The 17632-nt window shown below is 39.5% G+C and overlaps 1 protein-coding gene across 1 annotated transcript; it reads left to right on the forward strand.

The window, feature by feature from the left end:
- The first annotated feature begins 10323 nt into the window (after nt 1–10323).
- On the forward strand, nt 10324–14234 carry LOC112008962 (chaperone protein dnaJ 49). Its single transcript, XM_024041318.2, has 2 exons — nt 10324–11567; nt 13974–14234. The coding sequence occupies exon 1, from the start codon at nt 10435–10437 to the stop codon at nt 11551–11553; it is 1119 nt and encodes a 372-aa protein (XP_023897086.1). The 5' UTR covers nt 10324–10434; the 3' UTR covers nt 11554–11567; nt 13974–14234.
- Nucleotides 14235–17632: the final 3398 nt, after the last annotated feature.

The following is a 17632-nucleotide window of genomic DNA, read 5'->3' on the forward strand; positions in this document are numbered from 1 at the left end:
AAGTCAGTGGTAGCTATTTGTTTTTTTGAGGGTTTGATATTGGTATTTCACTATGATTATTAACATGTATTTTTTGAGAATTTGGTATTGGTATTTCATTATAATCATCAACATGTATTTTAAGGGTTCTAATCAGTAACATTCTTATATAAGTATGAATAAAGGTTAAGACTAAAAAACTTGATATAACATTTCTAAACACGATGGATTGTTTACAAACTTATGCTATAATTAAACAATGATCAAGAAAAAATCACTAACTTTTCTCTTTTATACAATAGATGTAATACTTTAATCAGTAAAAAAAAAAAAAAAAAAATGTAATACTTTAATTTTTTTGCCAATATTAAAATTTTTTTTACACAGATCTAGAAGGGTTTAGAGCCACCATTTGTGCTTCACCTTTCACATCACTATTGTCAGGGAATGTAAGCTTTATTTTCTCCGAGAACTATCCTTTCTGCTTCAAGGTTTTGTTATGGAATGAAAATCCCATTTTGGATTCATGGTTTGTTAGTTCCATTTTTTTTTTTGGGTTCATTTTTCTTATTATTTATTTTATTGAGACTCATAAATATTTAATTTTAAAAATAATTCATAAAAGGTTCTACGAAGCCAAACATGTGGAACATAAAAGTCATGTATGGTTTTTATTTTTTATATTGGATATGTTATATTGCATTTTTTTTCTCCCTCTCTCTATTTTTTGGGTAGATTTTACTTATCTAATCATTACAAGTTATGGAGTCATAAATTTTGTTGAAATCCATTCAACATGGCAATGGGTTTTTTAGAATTGCAAATGTTTAATAGGATTGTAAAGACTAGAAGATAGAAAAATTTTCAAGCAAAAAGGTAATAGATTTAATTCTATTACCAATAGTTTACTATCTTAGCAATAAATAAATAAATAAATAAAAACCCAATAGTTTACTATAAATAAAATTTTATTTTCTAAATTCTAAGAAAATTTATACACTACACACTGTATTTGCACAAAAAAACTCTATATATATATATATATATATTACATGTCATAATATTTTTTTTTATCATGTTGCTCACAATTTATTACTATAATTAATTTTTTATTTGATATCTTAGATAAGAATTCTAAAATTATTTAGTAATAACTATTTATGTACTAATAGATTCTCAAATAAATCATATATTATATAAGTTTATGGGCAAAACATGCAATGCACGGGAATTCAACTAGTATTTATAAATTTAAAATTAAATAAAATATTTGTTTTAATTATTTTATTCATCTATCATAATTATGTATTTCAATATGATAACACTTAACGTATTTAATATGGTCCCTTCATCATTGGCTCAATGTATGTATCTATTTTAGAGCATGCAAAAAATATGCATTTTGCTTTCCCAAAGCATTATTTTATTTATTTTACATTTTTACTTAACAATAGGCCATTCATCTTGTGGGGCCCGTGGGCCTGACAGCCTCAGCCCATCGCGTAGTAGGCCCAAGGCCGGCGCCGAGGAAGACTGACCATCCAAGGCTAAGTTAGGGAAAGCCTCTTTTTTGACCCATGCCGAGGACTTCTTCATCCTCGGCATACTAAGGATAATTTTTGGGAAGGGACAAGCCCAGAGCAAGCTGTCACATTCACACTTAATGCATTTACCTAACCCCTCTGGCCGCATTAATGGGGATATAACCCCTTAGCAGGGCAACGTTGATCAGAGTAAACCACTTGAGTACTGATAAGGCCTCTGATGGGACGGACGGCCAGAAGAGAGGCGAATGGATAATCAACAGATGGAAGAAGGAGATAGAAAGATGAAGACTATATAAGAAAAGCAAGTAAAGTAAAAAAAGAGAGGGGAGAAGAAAAGGGGCTCCTCGGCCACGGGCCGAGGAGCATCCCTCCAGTTATAAATAAACTCTAAGTATTTTTTTAATAAAAGAGAGTTCATGCTTGGTGAACGACGGCCAGCGCCTAAACCTTTAACCCACTCTCTACAAATTTATTGTTTGGGCTTGTTGGGCTGAAAACCCATTCATACTCAGGGTCAAATCCAAGTTGAGTCCCTACAATTGGCGCCGTCTGTGGGAAGGATTAGAGTGTTGGTTGGCGCACCAGGCGATTGTTCTAAGTGATCGTTTTATAGTAGGTTGGCGAAGTAAAAAAAAAAAAAAACAGAAGATTTAACAGCGAAAAGAGAGATCTTGATATTATTTCATAAATAGAAACAGTACAAATTACAATCAGAGGCTCAGGCAGGCATGTTTCACAAACAAATTTACAAGCTAATCCTACCAGCTAGTTCTACAATCAGAGGCCCAGGTGGACCCGCCCTAAAAAACTAGCTAGAGGGAAGTGTCAAGCCATGCTTTTATTGGCATAAAGAGAATGGGAGAGCTTGACACTAAAAGCAGGGAAGGGGGAGGGCCAGCTTGTTTCAAGGCCACCAATAACTCCTTTCTTGGAGCGGCGGAGCTGGAACAAAGAGAGGAGCAGATGCAGGGGCTCCGGGACACCTTCCCCCATGATGTTCCCTTGATTCTCTCCAATCCTCACGAGTGTTGGCCGTTGGAGACGGCAACACTCGAGCACCGCCCATGATATGAATTCGCAAGCCTTCTTCGTCGCGGGTGCGCTCCGAGGAGAGACATTAGGTACTTCAACAACATCCCTCTGAGCCACCTTGTATGGCGCCATCGGGGTTACACCTAGATTCTGCCGCACCGGAAGCCCAGTGGGGGCTGCGGCCATAACGGCTCTTGGCACGGATGTCCTCACACCCGCCCAAAGCCGCCTCATATTTGCCAACTCCAGTCACAATTCCGGCGGAGTTGTTAAAAGGGCTTGGGGAGCTGAAAGGATGTGTTTTTTCTGTTTGTGTTGGGAGGTTCATGGATTGTAGAGAAACTATCCCCCCACCTTATATAGGGGATGAGGGTTGGTGAGAATTAATTCATGCAGAATTCGAAAAGAGAATTATCAGCTGGGCTAATAATGAAGCTACCAATTTCCAAGGAGGCCGTAGACCGTTCGACTCGTGTTAATTCACGAGGACATTAATGAAGGCGTGTTTCACGCACCGAAGCGTCAAGCGCGGAACACGAATAGATAAAGGGCGCTTCATAAATGAAAAAGATGGGGGCTCGAGCTGGAGACGAGATCAACACAACGTGTAAAGATCATAATCTGACCCAAGGAGGAATCATCTCCAGTAAAGCGGTCCGAGGACAAACCCTTATTTACAGAAAAATAGAAGTGGTAGACAGAGACAAGGTATTGCATGGTCCTCGGACCCAAGCCTATAGTAAAACTATTCACACCATTATACCTGAGTACTAGACAGAACCAAGGTATTGCATGGTCCTCGGACTCAAACCTATGGAGAAACTAGATACTTACAGAAAAATAGAAGTGGTAGACAGAGCCAAGGTATTGCATGGTCCTCGGACCCAAGCCTATGGTAAAACTATTCACACCATTATACCTGGGTACTAGACAGAACCAAGGTATTGCATGGTCCTCGGACTCAAACCTATGGGGAAACTAGATACTTACAGAAAAACAGAAGTGGTAGACAGAGCCAAGGTATTGCATGGTCCTCGGACCTAAGCCTATGGTAAAACTATTCACACCATTATACCTGGGTACTAGACAGAACCAAGGTATTGCATGGTCCTCGGACTCAAACCTATGGGGAAACTAGATACTTACAGAAAAATAGAAGTGGTAGACAGAGCCAAGGTATTGCATGGTCCTCGGACCCAAGCCTATGGTAAAACTATTCACACCATTATACCTGGGTACTAGACAAAATCAAGGTATTGCATGGTCCTCAGACTCAAACCTTTGGAGAAACTAGATACTTACAGAAAAATAGAAGTGGTAGACAGAGCCAAGGTATTGCATGGTCCTCGGACCCAAGCCTATGGTAAAACTATTCACACCATTATACCTGGGTACTAGACAGAACCAAGGTATTGCATGGTCCTCGGACTCAAACTTATGGAAAACTAGATGCTCACAGAAAAATAGAAGTACTAGACGGAACCAAGGTATTGCATGGTTCTCGGACTCGAACCCATGGAGAAAATAACCATCTGGAGAAAAACCAAAGCTTTACCTAGAATCGAGCTATAATACGGTCTTTAGATTTATATTTGAAGTATAACAGATGATTTCATGAGACTAACTCCAGAATAGAATACCAATATCGAGCAGAATATTATAGTAAAGCAAATAAAAGAAAATATCTGTAGTTGGAAGCAAAGTATTAAGCATTCAGTTCAAACAGAAAGTATACAATTTCCTTACAACACCACCGAGGCAAGAAATAAAATGAAATAAAAGAGAAAATAAACAGACTTGTCCTATGCCATATACCAGTCTCCCCAACTCAGTAGATAAATTAATTCGATAAGCAAATCAAAAGGCTCTAGCCAAGGCCTAAGGGCTTCGTATCGAAGGGTCCGCAGGAGGCCTCACCACGTCTTGGGGTATTTCCTGACCCTCGGTTCTAACTCCCCCGAACGTCCTCTGGGGTTCAACCTCCTCGGATGGTTGGTCAGTTAAAGATATATCCTCGGCGGTCTTATCGTGACTCTCAACCGCTGGTAATGAGGACCCCTCCTCGGGAGCAGCAGGGGTAGTCTCGCGAATTGCAATAGGGTAATATACCCTATCCTCCCTCCTAAGGTCAGATGAGGCATCAACCCCTGCTTGGTTGAGGGCTTCATGCCAAGTCTGAGAACAGTAATGCTTGCACACCGCAGGAACTTGAGCCCGAAGGGTGGCTTCAGTCTTAGCCACCCCATCTGCGAAAGCCTCCTCCTCTGCCTGTTCTACAGAGCGCTCAGCGTCTATTTTTGCAAATACCGCCTCGTCTTTGGCTCTCACAGCCTCGTCCCTGGCATACTCAGCAATACCTTTCTCATGGATTGCCACGGTCAACTTTTCCTTCATATAGGCAATGTCCCCTTTGGTAGTCTGTAGTTGACCCTCAACGTCTTGCAAGCGATTGGTTTGATCCTCAGCTTGCTTCCTAGCCACGGCTAGGTCGGAGGCAGCAGTGTCCCTGGCCTTTGTCATCTCCTCCAGATCCTCGGTCGCCTTTTTTAGGTCGGCCTCAGATTTCTTAAGGGTATTAGCAGCTTCCAAGAACTTATCACGCTCTTGCGCTAAAGCATTGCTCTGGCCATCGACCTCCTCGTCTAACCTGAAAAAAGCTTGGATAGCCTGCCAATAAAAACAAATAACTCAGTAAAGAGGAAGGAAAGTACTAAGCGACAAAATTCAAATAAAGTAAATAGGTGCCAAAGGACCTACCATGCCTAGATATTTCTTAAGATCAAGGACAACCTCTGACCCACTCATATTTCTTAGCTCGACCATGTTAGTGGGAAGAAGAAGAGATTTCTCCAAGGCATCGGCTACGAGAGCCCCCTCGGCTCCTTGAGATTCCCGCATTGATGCGTTATCCATCAGGGGCTGATCATGGAGTATGGCAGCGGGCAGCCAAGCTTGAGCCTCGGACTGCTGGATGGCCTTCTTACCTTTCCATTGACCACCGAGCTTCAGTTGCTTTGGAGGCCTGCGAAATCTACCCTCCTCGGGCGGGGAATGGGATTTGCTCCCATCCATTGGCTCCTTACCCTTGGAAGGTCTCTTCCTTTTCGGGTCATGAGACTCGGTCTGAGGGTCTGATACTGTGGGGACAGAGGATGACCTGGTTTGCACAGTTAAAATCTGGGGCGGAGGTGCTGGGGGCTGGGGCTGCGACTCTCCCGGTGCACCCTTCTTAGAACCGCCTTCGAGCAGGTCAAGAAGGTTGGTTTGGGGCTGTCTTTTTAAACCCATCTCAGCCTGAGTACCAACTCTTAGGGACCGGAGATCGGCTTCGGACAAATGAGGGTCTCCTAGATCACTAGAGGGATCCTCGGACTGATCAGCTAGATTGAACACACTATATTCGTCCTCAGAAGAACTCAGTTTAACCACCTCCCTTGCCTTCTTAGATAGTCCTTCCTCGGCCACCGTTACTTGTTGGGATGAGGAGGGACCTGCTAGCGGAATGCCTTCAAGTATATAAGACCCCTCGGAAAATGCAAAACCGTCCTCCACCACGGTAATCTGCGTAAGCCGAGGATCACGAGCTCTAATTACGTGCTTCGGGACTGGGAATGATTTCTGAGCTGGGTCGCATCCGAGGATTTGATGAGCAGCTTTGACCTGGTTATCAGTTTCGTTCAGGAAAAGGTCCAACCTAAGAACGGTTTCCAAATCCGCTTTGTTAACCAGGTGGAAATGACGTGTAAAGGCGTGCGGATCTGCGAAAAGAAAAGTGAAACTCCTGTGGTTAAGAAACCAAAGCGGATATACAGTTATAAACATAAAAATACTAAAACCTAGATTGTCTCCTACTTCGGATACCCTACCTGGCTCCCCCTCTACTGTTGGGCAATGAAAACCGTTGTGCCACTCCCCTGACACTATGAGGAAATTTTGAGTCAACCCCTTATTGGAATCAGGAAGACACTGGATGAGACGAATCCTATCGTCCCTTGTCTTCATATAGTACGTCTTACCCCTCAGGTGATGAAGGTTATAGCACCAGTTCACTTCGTGGTGAGTCAGTCTCAGCCCCATTTTCTCATTCAAGGTATCTACACACCCTAATATCCTAAATACATTCACGGCACACTGGGTAGGAGCCAGGCGAAAATGCTTAAGGTAATTGAGGGTCACCGGCCTCATAGGGATTCTCATCCCTCCCTCTACGAAAGCAACTATCGGGATCACGACTTCACCCTCTCTCCTCTTAATGTACCACTTCCCTTCTTCATAGTACTTCAAACTCACATTATTGGGTATCCCATAGTCAACAATGAATTTGTTCATCATCTCGTCGGACTCAACCAACTTCTTAAACTTACCAATTCCCCAAGGACGACTGAAAGTTCCATGAGAAGAAAAGGAGGAGTAGAATCAAGGAAATTTGGTGTCACTGGAAGAAGAAGACTTACAGAAATATGACGATTCTCTTCAGGTAGTGTGCAAGTTGAACTAGACTCAAATCATACGCATCAATGATTGTAAGCGTGAAAATGAGGAAACCAGGCGGTTCAAACAGGTATTTATACTCCCCCTCAGGTTCCCCAAATGTAACTGCCTGCCCATAAAAGCAGGAGATCCCTACCGAACAATTACCATCATGCCGTTGAAAGTGGGAAATGTGGTGCCGCCAAAATTTAATGTGGGCACACTTTAAGTCTTGAAACGCAAAAAACGCACATCGGGCAGTCGAAAAGTCGTCAGCATTAGCACAAATCGAAGTGGGGCGATTCGCCTAGAGGGCCCATAAGTATCAAAACCCTCTTCCCCGTCCGAGGGAACGTGCAGCAGGGTTTTGAGGGGCTATTGTGGGGCCCATGGGCCTGACAGCCTCAGCCCATCGCGTAGTAGGCCCAAGGCTGGCGCCGAGGAAGACTGACCATCCAAGGCTAAGTTGGGGAAAGCCTCTTTTTTGACCCACGCCGAGGACCTCTTCGTCCTCGGCATACTAAGGATAATTTTTAGGAAGGGACAAGCCCAGAGCAAGCTGTCACATTCACACTTAATGCATTCACCTAACCCCTCTGGCCGCATTAATGGGGATATAACCCCTTAGCAGGGCAACGTTGATCAGAGTGAACCACTTGAGTACTGATAAGGCCTCTGATGGGATGGACGGCTAGAAGAGAGGCGAATGGATGATCAACAGATGGAAGAAGGAGATAAGAAGATGAAGACTATATAAGAAAAGCAAGTAAAGTAAAAAAAGAGAGGGGAGAAGAAAAGGGGCTCCTCGGCCTGCATCCCCCCAGTTGTAAATAAACTCTAAGTATTTTTTAATAAAAGAGAGTTCATGCTTGGTGAACGACGGCCAGTGCCTAAACCTTTAACCCACTCTCTACAAATTTATTATTTGGGCTTGTTGGGCTGAAAACCCATTCATACTTAGGGTCAAATCCAAGTTGAGTCCCTACACATCTCATTCTTTATTTTGCATTCCATCACATTAAATCATATATTTTCTACCAACACCAACAGTAAAAACTAAACCCAAGCAGTAAAATTAGTTGCCACGTTTCCCCAAATCCATTGCCCACCCACCTCCCAACCGTCACCGCCCATTGCAAAATCAAACCCATCAACCCAAACCTAAACTTGGTTAGCAGCATAATAATCCACCAGTCTTTGAGAACCAAATCCAAGTCGATTTGAGTCCAAACCCAAACCCAACAATGGTGGAGCGTCTAAACTTGGCACCTTTGACGTCATCCTTATCCAACAATGATGAGCTCCAACAAAGAGAGAAAGAGAGATCTTCAAATTTCTGATGTGAGTGAGAGAGAGAGAGAGAGAGAGAGAGAGTTGGGATAAGAGGAGAGACAAAGAGTCATGTAATAGTGAGTTCAGATGAGAGAGACCTCAAAGGAGAGAGAGATGTTGAATACTTGAATAAAGTAAGAGTTTTTTTTTTTTTTTAGAAGAAAAAAATAAAGTTTTTAAGGTTTAAAGGCTGTCTTATCTATACTATATATAAGATGATTTTTCTCTTTCAACTGAACTTTTATATGGTTCAAAAATACTCTTATTAATGAAGGGTAAATTCATTTAAAAATAGGATCATAAATGTCAAATAAAAAATTTTATTTTGAATTCAAAAAGAGAATTTCTAAAATTTAGGATTTTTTTTCCTTTACCTTCATGTAAGGACCAATTTGGATTCCTAGCCCAAATGTGTAAACGGACTTCAGCCCCAAAAGTTCAAAACAATGAATTTGTAGAGAGATGGGTTAGAAAATTGGGTTTTAGTTAAACAAACAACAAATTGAGTAGTTTCATGATGAAAGACTGAAGATGGGTGATTATAGAATGAGCAATAAACGTCCTCGGCAATATCCGAGGAGACTGGTTCTTATATAATGATCTTGAAAGAGAGTTACAAGTTTGATTCTAAATGGGTACAGTGTTTTTTTCTTCTTTTTTCCAATCCCTCTTCTTTGCTCCCTCTCCTTCCTTTTATACTCTTTCTCCTTTTCATCTCTATCTTCCACATGCATGCCAGATGGTGAATCTTGATATTTGTCCCATTAGTACCTCCTATAAATCTTCATGTAGTAACTGTAAGGTTGAAACCCACTGTTCAGGCATCACCTCCATATTAATGTGACTAGGGAGTTAGCTGCAGAGCATTTAATGCAGAGGTAGCAACTTTTTCCTTGGATATTTTAGGATCCTTCTATATCTTGAGCTTCTATAGTGCTTATTTGCATCAATTAAGTATTTTTGTGATATTTTTTCGGATAATAGATCATCTCTATAGGCCACGGCCTCGATCAGCCGAGGTGACTCTTATTCTTGGCACAACCCCTTAAGTCGTCATGATCTAAATTGACTTCTTTGTTTGTTAACATGGTCCCTTCTGACAATGTTTACCCCTTTCTCAGACACATTTCGTCCTCGGCATGGGCCTTAGGTCCATTATACAACATGTGTAATGGACCTCCAAGCCCAATACCGCTACTCTTCAAAAAAGAAATTACAGTTACTGCTTATTTTTAAAATTTATTATTTTTATTTGTTTGAAAAATAGAAAATATATTTTTAAATTATAATAAATGCAAATTTTTAACCTTTACAAAAATATAAATAAATAAATAGAAGGGTTTCTAAGCACTTGCGTAAGCTTGTGCTTAGAGGCTAGTTTTAGATGTTACTTTAGTAAGTTGTAAAAAAAAAAAAAAAATTGCATTTTGACTACATATATGGTATTTTGTGCATTTTTTTTAAGAGTATGATGTTACATCTTTGGAATTTTTGCATTCAAGTTGCTCACTAATTATCAAGATAGTTAGTTAAAATTCATGAATTTTTTTGTTTACATAAATTTTTTAATTAATCTGTATATCTCACGTACTACTAGACTACAAGTCGCACTAACCAACTTGATTATCTAAAAGTCTAAACGACACAAGGAAATGACCTCATACATAACATCACTACTCCCAATTCCCATATCCTCCCAAACACGCCTCTAAAAAGGAAGGGACGACCCCATTTCCCCACTGATATTTTTCCACAATCCCCGACCAAGCATGAAACAACAACAAATATTAGAGATTTCTCCAATTTTTAATCTCTCTCTGTCTTTCTCCAAATGAAACCCTGTTTGGTCAATTTTTCCTCTACTCTAACTCACTGAAAAAATATCCCCCACCTCGCTACGCTCTCCGATTCCATCTGTAACCTCAATTTCTCTCCTTTCCTTTCCCTTTTTATCTCTTCCATTATTTTCAATCCACTCCAATATCTAATCCATCGATTTCACTTTTTTTTTCGCAAATTCAAAATCCCCAATTTTTTTTTTTCCTAGGGTTTTCGGTTTTTTCTTAATCGGAAAATGGAAGGGAACAAAGACGACGCTTTGAAATGCTTGAGAATCGGTAAACAAGCTATGGAAGCTGGAGATCGAAGCCGAGCCTTGAAATTCATCTCCAAAGCTCGTCGTCTCGATCCCACTCTTCCGGTCGATGACCTCTTATCGGAGATTGAGAAAGAATCCAATGGGCCCGGCGATCCACAACCTCAAGCCTCTTCGGGGCCCACCAATAACGGCACATCGGAGCCATCGAAGCCGTCCGATCAGCCATCGGTCCGCCACCGAGGTCCGTCTTCATCGTCGGCCTCATCGGCGTCCGCATCGGCCTCGGCCTCGGCCTCGTTCACGGAGGAGCAAATCGCGATCGTGAGGCAGATTAAGAAGAAGAAAGACTACTACGAGATTTTGGGGGTGGAGAAGAGTTGCACGGTCGAGGACGTGCGAAAAGCGTATCGGAAACTGTCTTTGAAGGTTCATCCCGATAAGAACAAGGCCCCGGGCGCCGAGGAAGCCTTCAAGGCCGTTTCCAAAGCGTTTCAGTGTCTCAGCAACGAGGAGAGCAAGCGGAAATACGACGTTTCAGGGTCTGACGAGCCCGTCTACGAGCGCCGTCCCGCGCGGCGTGCTCACAGCTATAACGGTGGATACTACGAAGCTGATTTCGATGCGGAGGAGATATTTAGGAACTTCTTCTTCGGTGGAATGGCTCCGACTGCCGCGACGCAGTTCAACGGGTTTAGTTTTGGGCAAGGAATGGGGCATAGGGGTGGTGGTGGTGATAATGGGTCCGGTGGGTTCAATCTTCGGATGCTAATCCAATTGCTGCCAGTTCTGCTCATTCTGCTCCTGAGTTTTTTGCCGTCTTCTGATCCTATTTATGCTCTTTCGAGGACTTATCCTTATGAGTATCGGTTCACCACCCAAAAGGGTGTTAATTATTATGTGAAGACTACCAAGTTTGAGCAGGAATACCCGCCGGGTAGCGCGCAACGGGTGTCGCTTGAAGGGAAAGTTGAGAGGGAGTATTTTACTATACTTGCACAGAATTGTCGGCTCGAGATGCAGCGGCGCCAGTGGGGATTTATTCGTGAGACGCCTCATTGTGACATGCTACAAAAGTTTGAATCTGTGGGGGCTTGACGATTTGGATCAAGGTTTTTCAACTTTTTAATTATCTCCTGTGTTTTTGTTTAAGATTTTACTGTGTCAAGAAGGTTACTTTTGGATCACTCTTTACAGAATATTACTTAAGCAATGCTGAATAAGTCATTTTGTTCCTCTTCTCCCTAGGTAGGGACTATATAGGCAGGAAAATTTTGATTACATAATTCACTATATGCAGTTTTGTATTGTGAAATATTTGTTATGAGACATACAAACATTGTTACTTATAGTATTTTGCCATTTATCTTCACACATGTATAGATAACAACAACCACCACCACCAAAACTTAGTTGGCTATGGATCCTCAATAGAGTAGTCAAGGTTGGTCACATGCTTGTATTCTTTTCCAACACTTGTTTAGATACTTGATTAATTGTTGGGAGTGGTTTGATTGCAACTAATAAGCAATGGCCTTAACTATGCTATGCTGGGTTGACAAATTCACTTTGAAGGTTCTAAACTTGGCTGGAAAAAAAGGGGGGAATTTATATAATAATTAATGAACACATTACATCAAGTATGTCCATTAGACACCTGTAGTTGGTGTCTATTTACAAAATGAACCATGGAGCACTCTCTAGGAGTACACTTCTGCAAACGGGCCCATATATAACTACAAGATACAAAAGATGGACAGTGTGAATAGATTTTCAGTTGGCTGCTTTGCTCCCTTCCCCTTTTTGCAAGCCTGTCTGCCACTCTGTTTACCTCATGGTATGTATGATGTAGACAAACCATCCATTTTCTGTCTAGGAGGATCCTGCAATCACAAATTAAAGGGGCGAAGGCCAGAGGCATATCCCCAGGAGAAGTTAGGCAATTTATAACTAAAGTAGAGTCTACCTCTATATTTAAAATTATTATGCCTGCATCCCATGCCATGTATAACCTTTGCCGAACTGCCCAAAGCTCAGCTATATTGTTGGTTGTTAAACCCATGTGAGGGGGAAATCTAATGATTCATCTCCCTTGAGAGTCTCTTATCACTCCCCCACCTCCAGCATATCCTGGATTGCCTAAGGTACTTCCATCGATATTCAGAGAAACAAATGGATCAACAGGAGGTTGCCAAGAGATGTTTAAGATGCATTTGGGAATGCTAGATTTGCCAGGATGAATGAGTAGAAAATACTCCAAAGATAAGTGAAGGGTTCTGTGCAGCATTTGATTACGGGTGTCAGATGGTGGGTTAAAAATCCTCTTTTTGCAGGATAACCAAAGTTGCCAAATCCCATAGGCAAAAATAATATTCCAATGGGGTATAATTAGAGGTGACTGGAAGAAATTGATGTCTCTTTGTCTAGGAAGAGCAATACAAAATTCTATGGCTCACATAGAATCCCTTAGAGCATGCAAAGTGGTTTCAGGAAGATTACATCTAGGACAATCATGAGTAAATCCAGGGAAATTGGCCAGATTTTGAACAGGGAAGTTGTATGTGAGTTTGGTAAAAAGGTTCCTGTGAATTCATGGGCTGTGAAGGAGCTATTTTCCATAAGATAAAACAAAGGCAGTGGTATCTTGTTGGGTAAGTATGTAGGATATTGTTCACAAGTGGTTCAAGGCAGTTAGTTGGGGGCAAGTTTGGATCTCCAAAACTTAAGTGAGGTAAAGCTGTGAATTTGGTACTTAAAACAATAATTAATGTTTCTAATTTTTAAATTGTACTGATCTGGAGTGGCTACTGCCTGGTGCAATTGTGAAATTCTTAACTGTCAAGATAATATGGGTTAGATTCTTCAATCTTGACAGCAGCTACTTCATTCCAAAATGCTGAGAATGTGGCAAAGACTATAATGAAGTATGGCTAACTGTAATGGGTTATGTGTTTACCCAAGTGATAGATAATGTTTAAAATATATTAGATGTGTGGAACAATGTGCACAACTTTGCAAGTACTAGACTGTTTTTCATGTATGAATTATAATTTTCAATATATATAAAGCTTTCAAAAAGATTGTTAAGTGCTATTATTGTACCTTTGGCATTTGTGTTTAGTTGTCCTTATACTTGTAAATATTACTTGTAAATATTGCATGTAAAATTATAGGAAAAGTCTAGAGCTACAAACCTTTTTTACAAAATGCTGATGTGGTGAATAGTTATTAGTAAGTAAAAAAGTAATGTTAGTGGTAAGGCCAGATGAGAATGAGTAAGAGCTTGCCACATTAACAATTTGTTAAAAAAAAAATGTGCCTGTAGCATTACACAAAATCATGTAGTTTATGGGTTAGCTGCAAAGGTTGCCACATTGGCTTGCCAACAATTGACTTCCCCCCACCCCCCTTCCACATACCCCACCAAAAAAAAAAAAAAATTCCAGGAGTTATTTTTGTTTTTGTATATGGTAAAACATAGCAATTTTTATCTAGAGTAATTTGTTTCTTCTTTGCAGATTGCTCGTTCAGTGCCACCGGCCCACCGTCCTAGCATTTCCTATTCTGAAGAATGCACGGAGACTTGGGAATCTGCACAAGAGTAAAGGGTTATAGCACCTTTAGCTTTATATCTAGTAGACTAGTACTACACTGCGCCATGAATGTTGTAAAATTATTGCCTTTAACTATGTGAATGCTTGCTGCAGTTTGGATGCATCGGGCAAGTTAAATCATTTTTTAGGCTATATACTATGTTGAATATAGTATTCTTTGTCATATTCTATATGTGTCTGTTAAATGAGTGGCTTTTTCTCCCAAACCGCAGCATTTATTCCTGCTAAGTGCATGGTTAAGAGGTGGATAAGATATGTACGGTTATTAAGCTTGCAAAATACTGGGGTTTTCTTTAAATTATATCCTGTTTTGGCATCGTTTACAAAGCTTTTAAGATGATCATAATGTTAGAAGTGTAGAGTCGAAAGTCTTGTATTTTAATTATGTTGCAATGGATTGAACAGGTACCCTATTTCTGTATGTTAATCTTGAGGTAGTTTTGATTATTAATAAAACTATGGTACAGTTCTTTAGGTAAAGTACATTATGTTCCCAAATTAATCCATTTTTAAACAAATAGCACCATTGAAGCTATTATCCTTGAGAAAGAACATTGGTTGATTACCTATCAAAAAGAAAAGAAAGCACATTGGTTGTGCTTTATTAATCAACACAACTATGTGTTTAAATTTATTTAGAGAATCTAATGTATTGCATCTAAGCAAGTGTTTACATAATTTGCTCCTATATAGTTTTACGCTCCGTTTTGTTTTTGTTTTGAAGTAAAATATTTTTTGAAAAATATTTTTCCTTATTTAGGTGTTTGTTTGCATGTAAAATGTGGTCAAACTTGTAAAATATTTTCAGTTGATCATAAATTCTTTATAAAAAAATAGTAAAACGTGATAGAAGGATAGTGTGACAGAAAATTATGACAATGATATGGTAATAGTAGAAGAATAATGTGATGGAAATATCTAATTTAATATGGAGGAAGTTCATTTTATGGCTACATTTTTTTTAATCTGAAATTATTTGTTTTCAAATAGAGATAATCATTTTTCGTTGGATGTTGGTTGCAATGGATGGTAGTGATAGCAACATGTGGTATTGATCGTAATGGTGACAATAATAATAGTGGGCGGTGGTAGTGGTGGAGGTGTGTGTTAATTTGAAGAGTAATCAAAGTAGTTAATATCATACCGTTATCAATTGGTATCTACTGTACTGGTTATTAGATTGGTGCCAATATTCTTTCGAAACGTCCGGGTAAAATTTTGTTATTTGTTATTGAAAAAAAATTTTAAAAATGGTTATAAATAAAAAAAAAATTTATACAGAATATATATTAAGTTAATATAGTTAGTTGAATAATTTTTTTAGAAAGTAATTAGTTGAATACTTGGGCTCATAAAATGTTTTCTATATATTATTTTTATAAACATAAATAAGGGGAGATTAGACTTAACCCAACTGTGGTTAAGTTGGTTTTTATTTTGCTATTTGTGGTTCGAAAATTATTATTTTATTACTCACAGAGATGTCCTCCGTCAAGCCTTTGTAACTCACTTTTGTCAAAAAACAAGAGTAAATGCGTCTTTTGCTTTTCTTTTATGACTCTTTCCTTCCAATCATATTTAATATCAAAAAACACCTAACAAAAAACCTAGAGAAGGCTCAAAGTTGAATTAGAAGGCTCGTGGCAATCGAGATTCATCAAACACTTTGCTACTATCAAAATCGCACAGAAAAAAGTTTTATATTCTTCTAAAGGACTTAGTCGTTTGAAGTCGAGTTCCCTGCTTCGAGGGAGCACAACTACGACAGGTGATTCACTGCCAATTACAAATTAGTCCTTTTTATACCACAAGAGCTGCCATAACAAATAAGCCTGAAAGAGATTGCAAAAAACAAATGTCATCTCCAAAAACTAAACGAATCTTTAGGTCTGTACTTAAAAACAAACGAATCATTCATTTAGGGTTAAAGCCAAGAAACCATATCGTGGTAGTAAATACCCAAATAAAGATAGAGAACCTGACGAGAAAGGGACAAGTCAAAGGCTCGTTATTCAGGGAGAAATCCAAGAAGCCAAAAGGGACATTAGATTACACCATATCAGACCATCACAACACAGCTATACGAGAAAATTAGAGAGAATCCCTAGTAAAAAGAAGAGTTTCCCCAGTAGTGTAAAATACCACAAAAAAGAGTATTCTAGGAATTTGTAGTAGAAGACTAGTTTTGACATGCACCACTAGGATAACTTCCTCTCTTCCATGAAGATCTCCTCACTAAAATCTCTCTAAAAGAATTATTCCAGCGAGGCCACTTGGATTCAAGTCTTAAACTTCACAGTTTTGTGCACCTTTAGGAATAAAGCAACAAGGCTGCAAGAGTTGGGGCCGAAAACCTTGTGGCCCAACTCCTGTTATGGAGTACATATATATATATGAGATTACATATGCTAACCTATTGCAAGCTAAGATTTAGTTGATAATATTTCCTTGGGGTTTTAGTAATTGCATGCAGGTCATTAGCAACAACAGAAAAATAAAAGGTCACTGCTCTGTTGAAAGTGGGAAAAGGTTCTTTCTATGGCAGTAGATGGAGAAAGGTTTCTTCTGTGACAAAAGAAGACGCAGAAATGTTCCTTCTGTGGTAGAAGAGAGAGAGAGTAAGTCCATTTTGCATGAATGTTAACTTCGGACTTTGGATTTAATGTTTGTGCACAGACTTGGCAGCGGCAAGATGAGACCTCCAAGACCATTCTGCAAAAATGCCGGACATGTGTCTAGGGTGTGAACAAGTAGAAAAAAGACCCTAACAATGGATCAGCTGTAGACCAACAAAGTGCACAGCTTTGTAAGTACAAGATGGTTTTTCCAAGTCTCAACTATAATCTGCCATTAGACATGATAAATATGTCAAACACATTATAGCTTCAAGCTAGATAAGCATCAGTTTTGAAAATGATTATCAAGTCCATCATTGTGCCTTTTGTATTTTTGTTCAGCTGTCCATAACCTTATAAATATTGCATGTAAAATCATATAGTTTTTGGATTAGCTGCAGAGGTGTAATTACTTAAGAGAGAGAGAGAGAGGTTAGCACGGATATGTACTAGTTTCTCTTTGGCTTACCAAAAATGAACTGATTTTTTTTTTTTTTTCCAAATTTCAATTAAATTATTTTCGTTTTTGCATTGTAATGGTCAAATGAGTAAAATGGGAACTTTTATCTAGAGTAATGCGTTTCTCCTTGCAGATAGCAGTTTAAGGCAGAATGGACGATGCTTATAAGATGGTCATAAAACATAATGGTAGATATATACAGGAGTTGAAGTCTTTGTGTTTTAATTATGTGAAAAAGTATTGAGTTGGAATTCCTTTTTTATACGCTAGTCCGGTGGTAGTTTTGATTATAGTTCTCTTAACTCTGTACAAAATGTGGGTTGTCCCATGAAGCAGTAGAACTCAACCGTTGTTTCCTTCTATTCGATGTGATGCTTACTAATCTAACTCTCCTCTCCATTATTCCATTTCCTGCAATATTTTGTGGATGACAAGTTGAAATTTTTTTGGTGTGTGCATGTTTTGGGGGGGACTGGTGGAAAACTGAT

The sequence above is a fragment of the Quercus suber genome, unplaced genomic scaffold (assembly GCF_002906115.3).
Source record: "Quercus suber isolate HL8 unplaced genomic scaffold, Cork oak 2.0 scaffold_880, whole genome shotgun sequence".
In the NCBI taxonomy this organism is placed as follows: Eukaryota; Viridiplantae; Streptophyta; class Magnoliopsida; order Fagales; family Fagaceae; genus Quercus; species Quercus suber.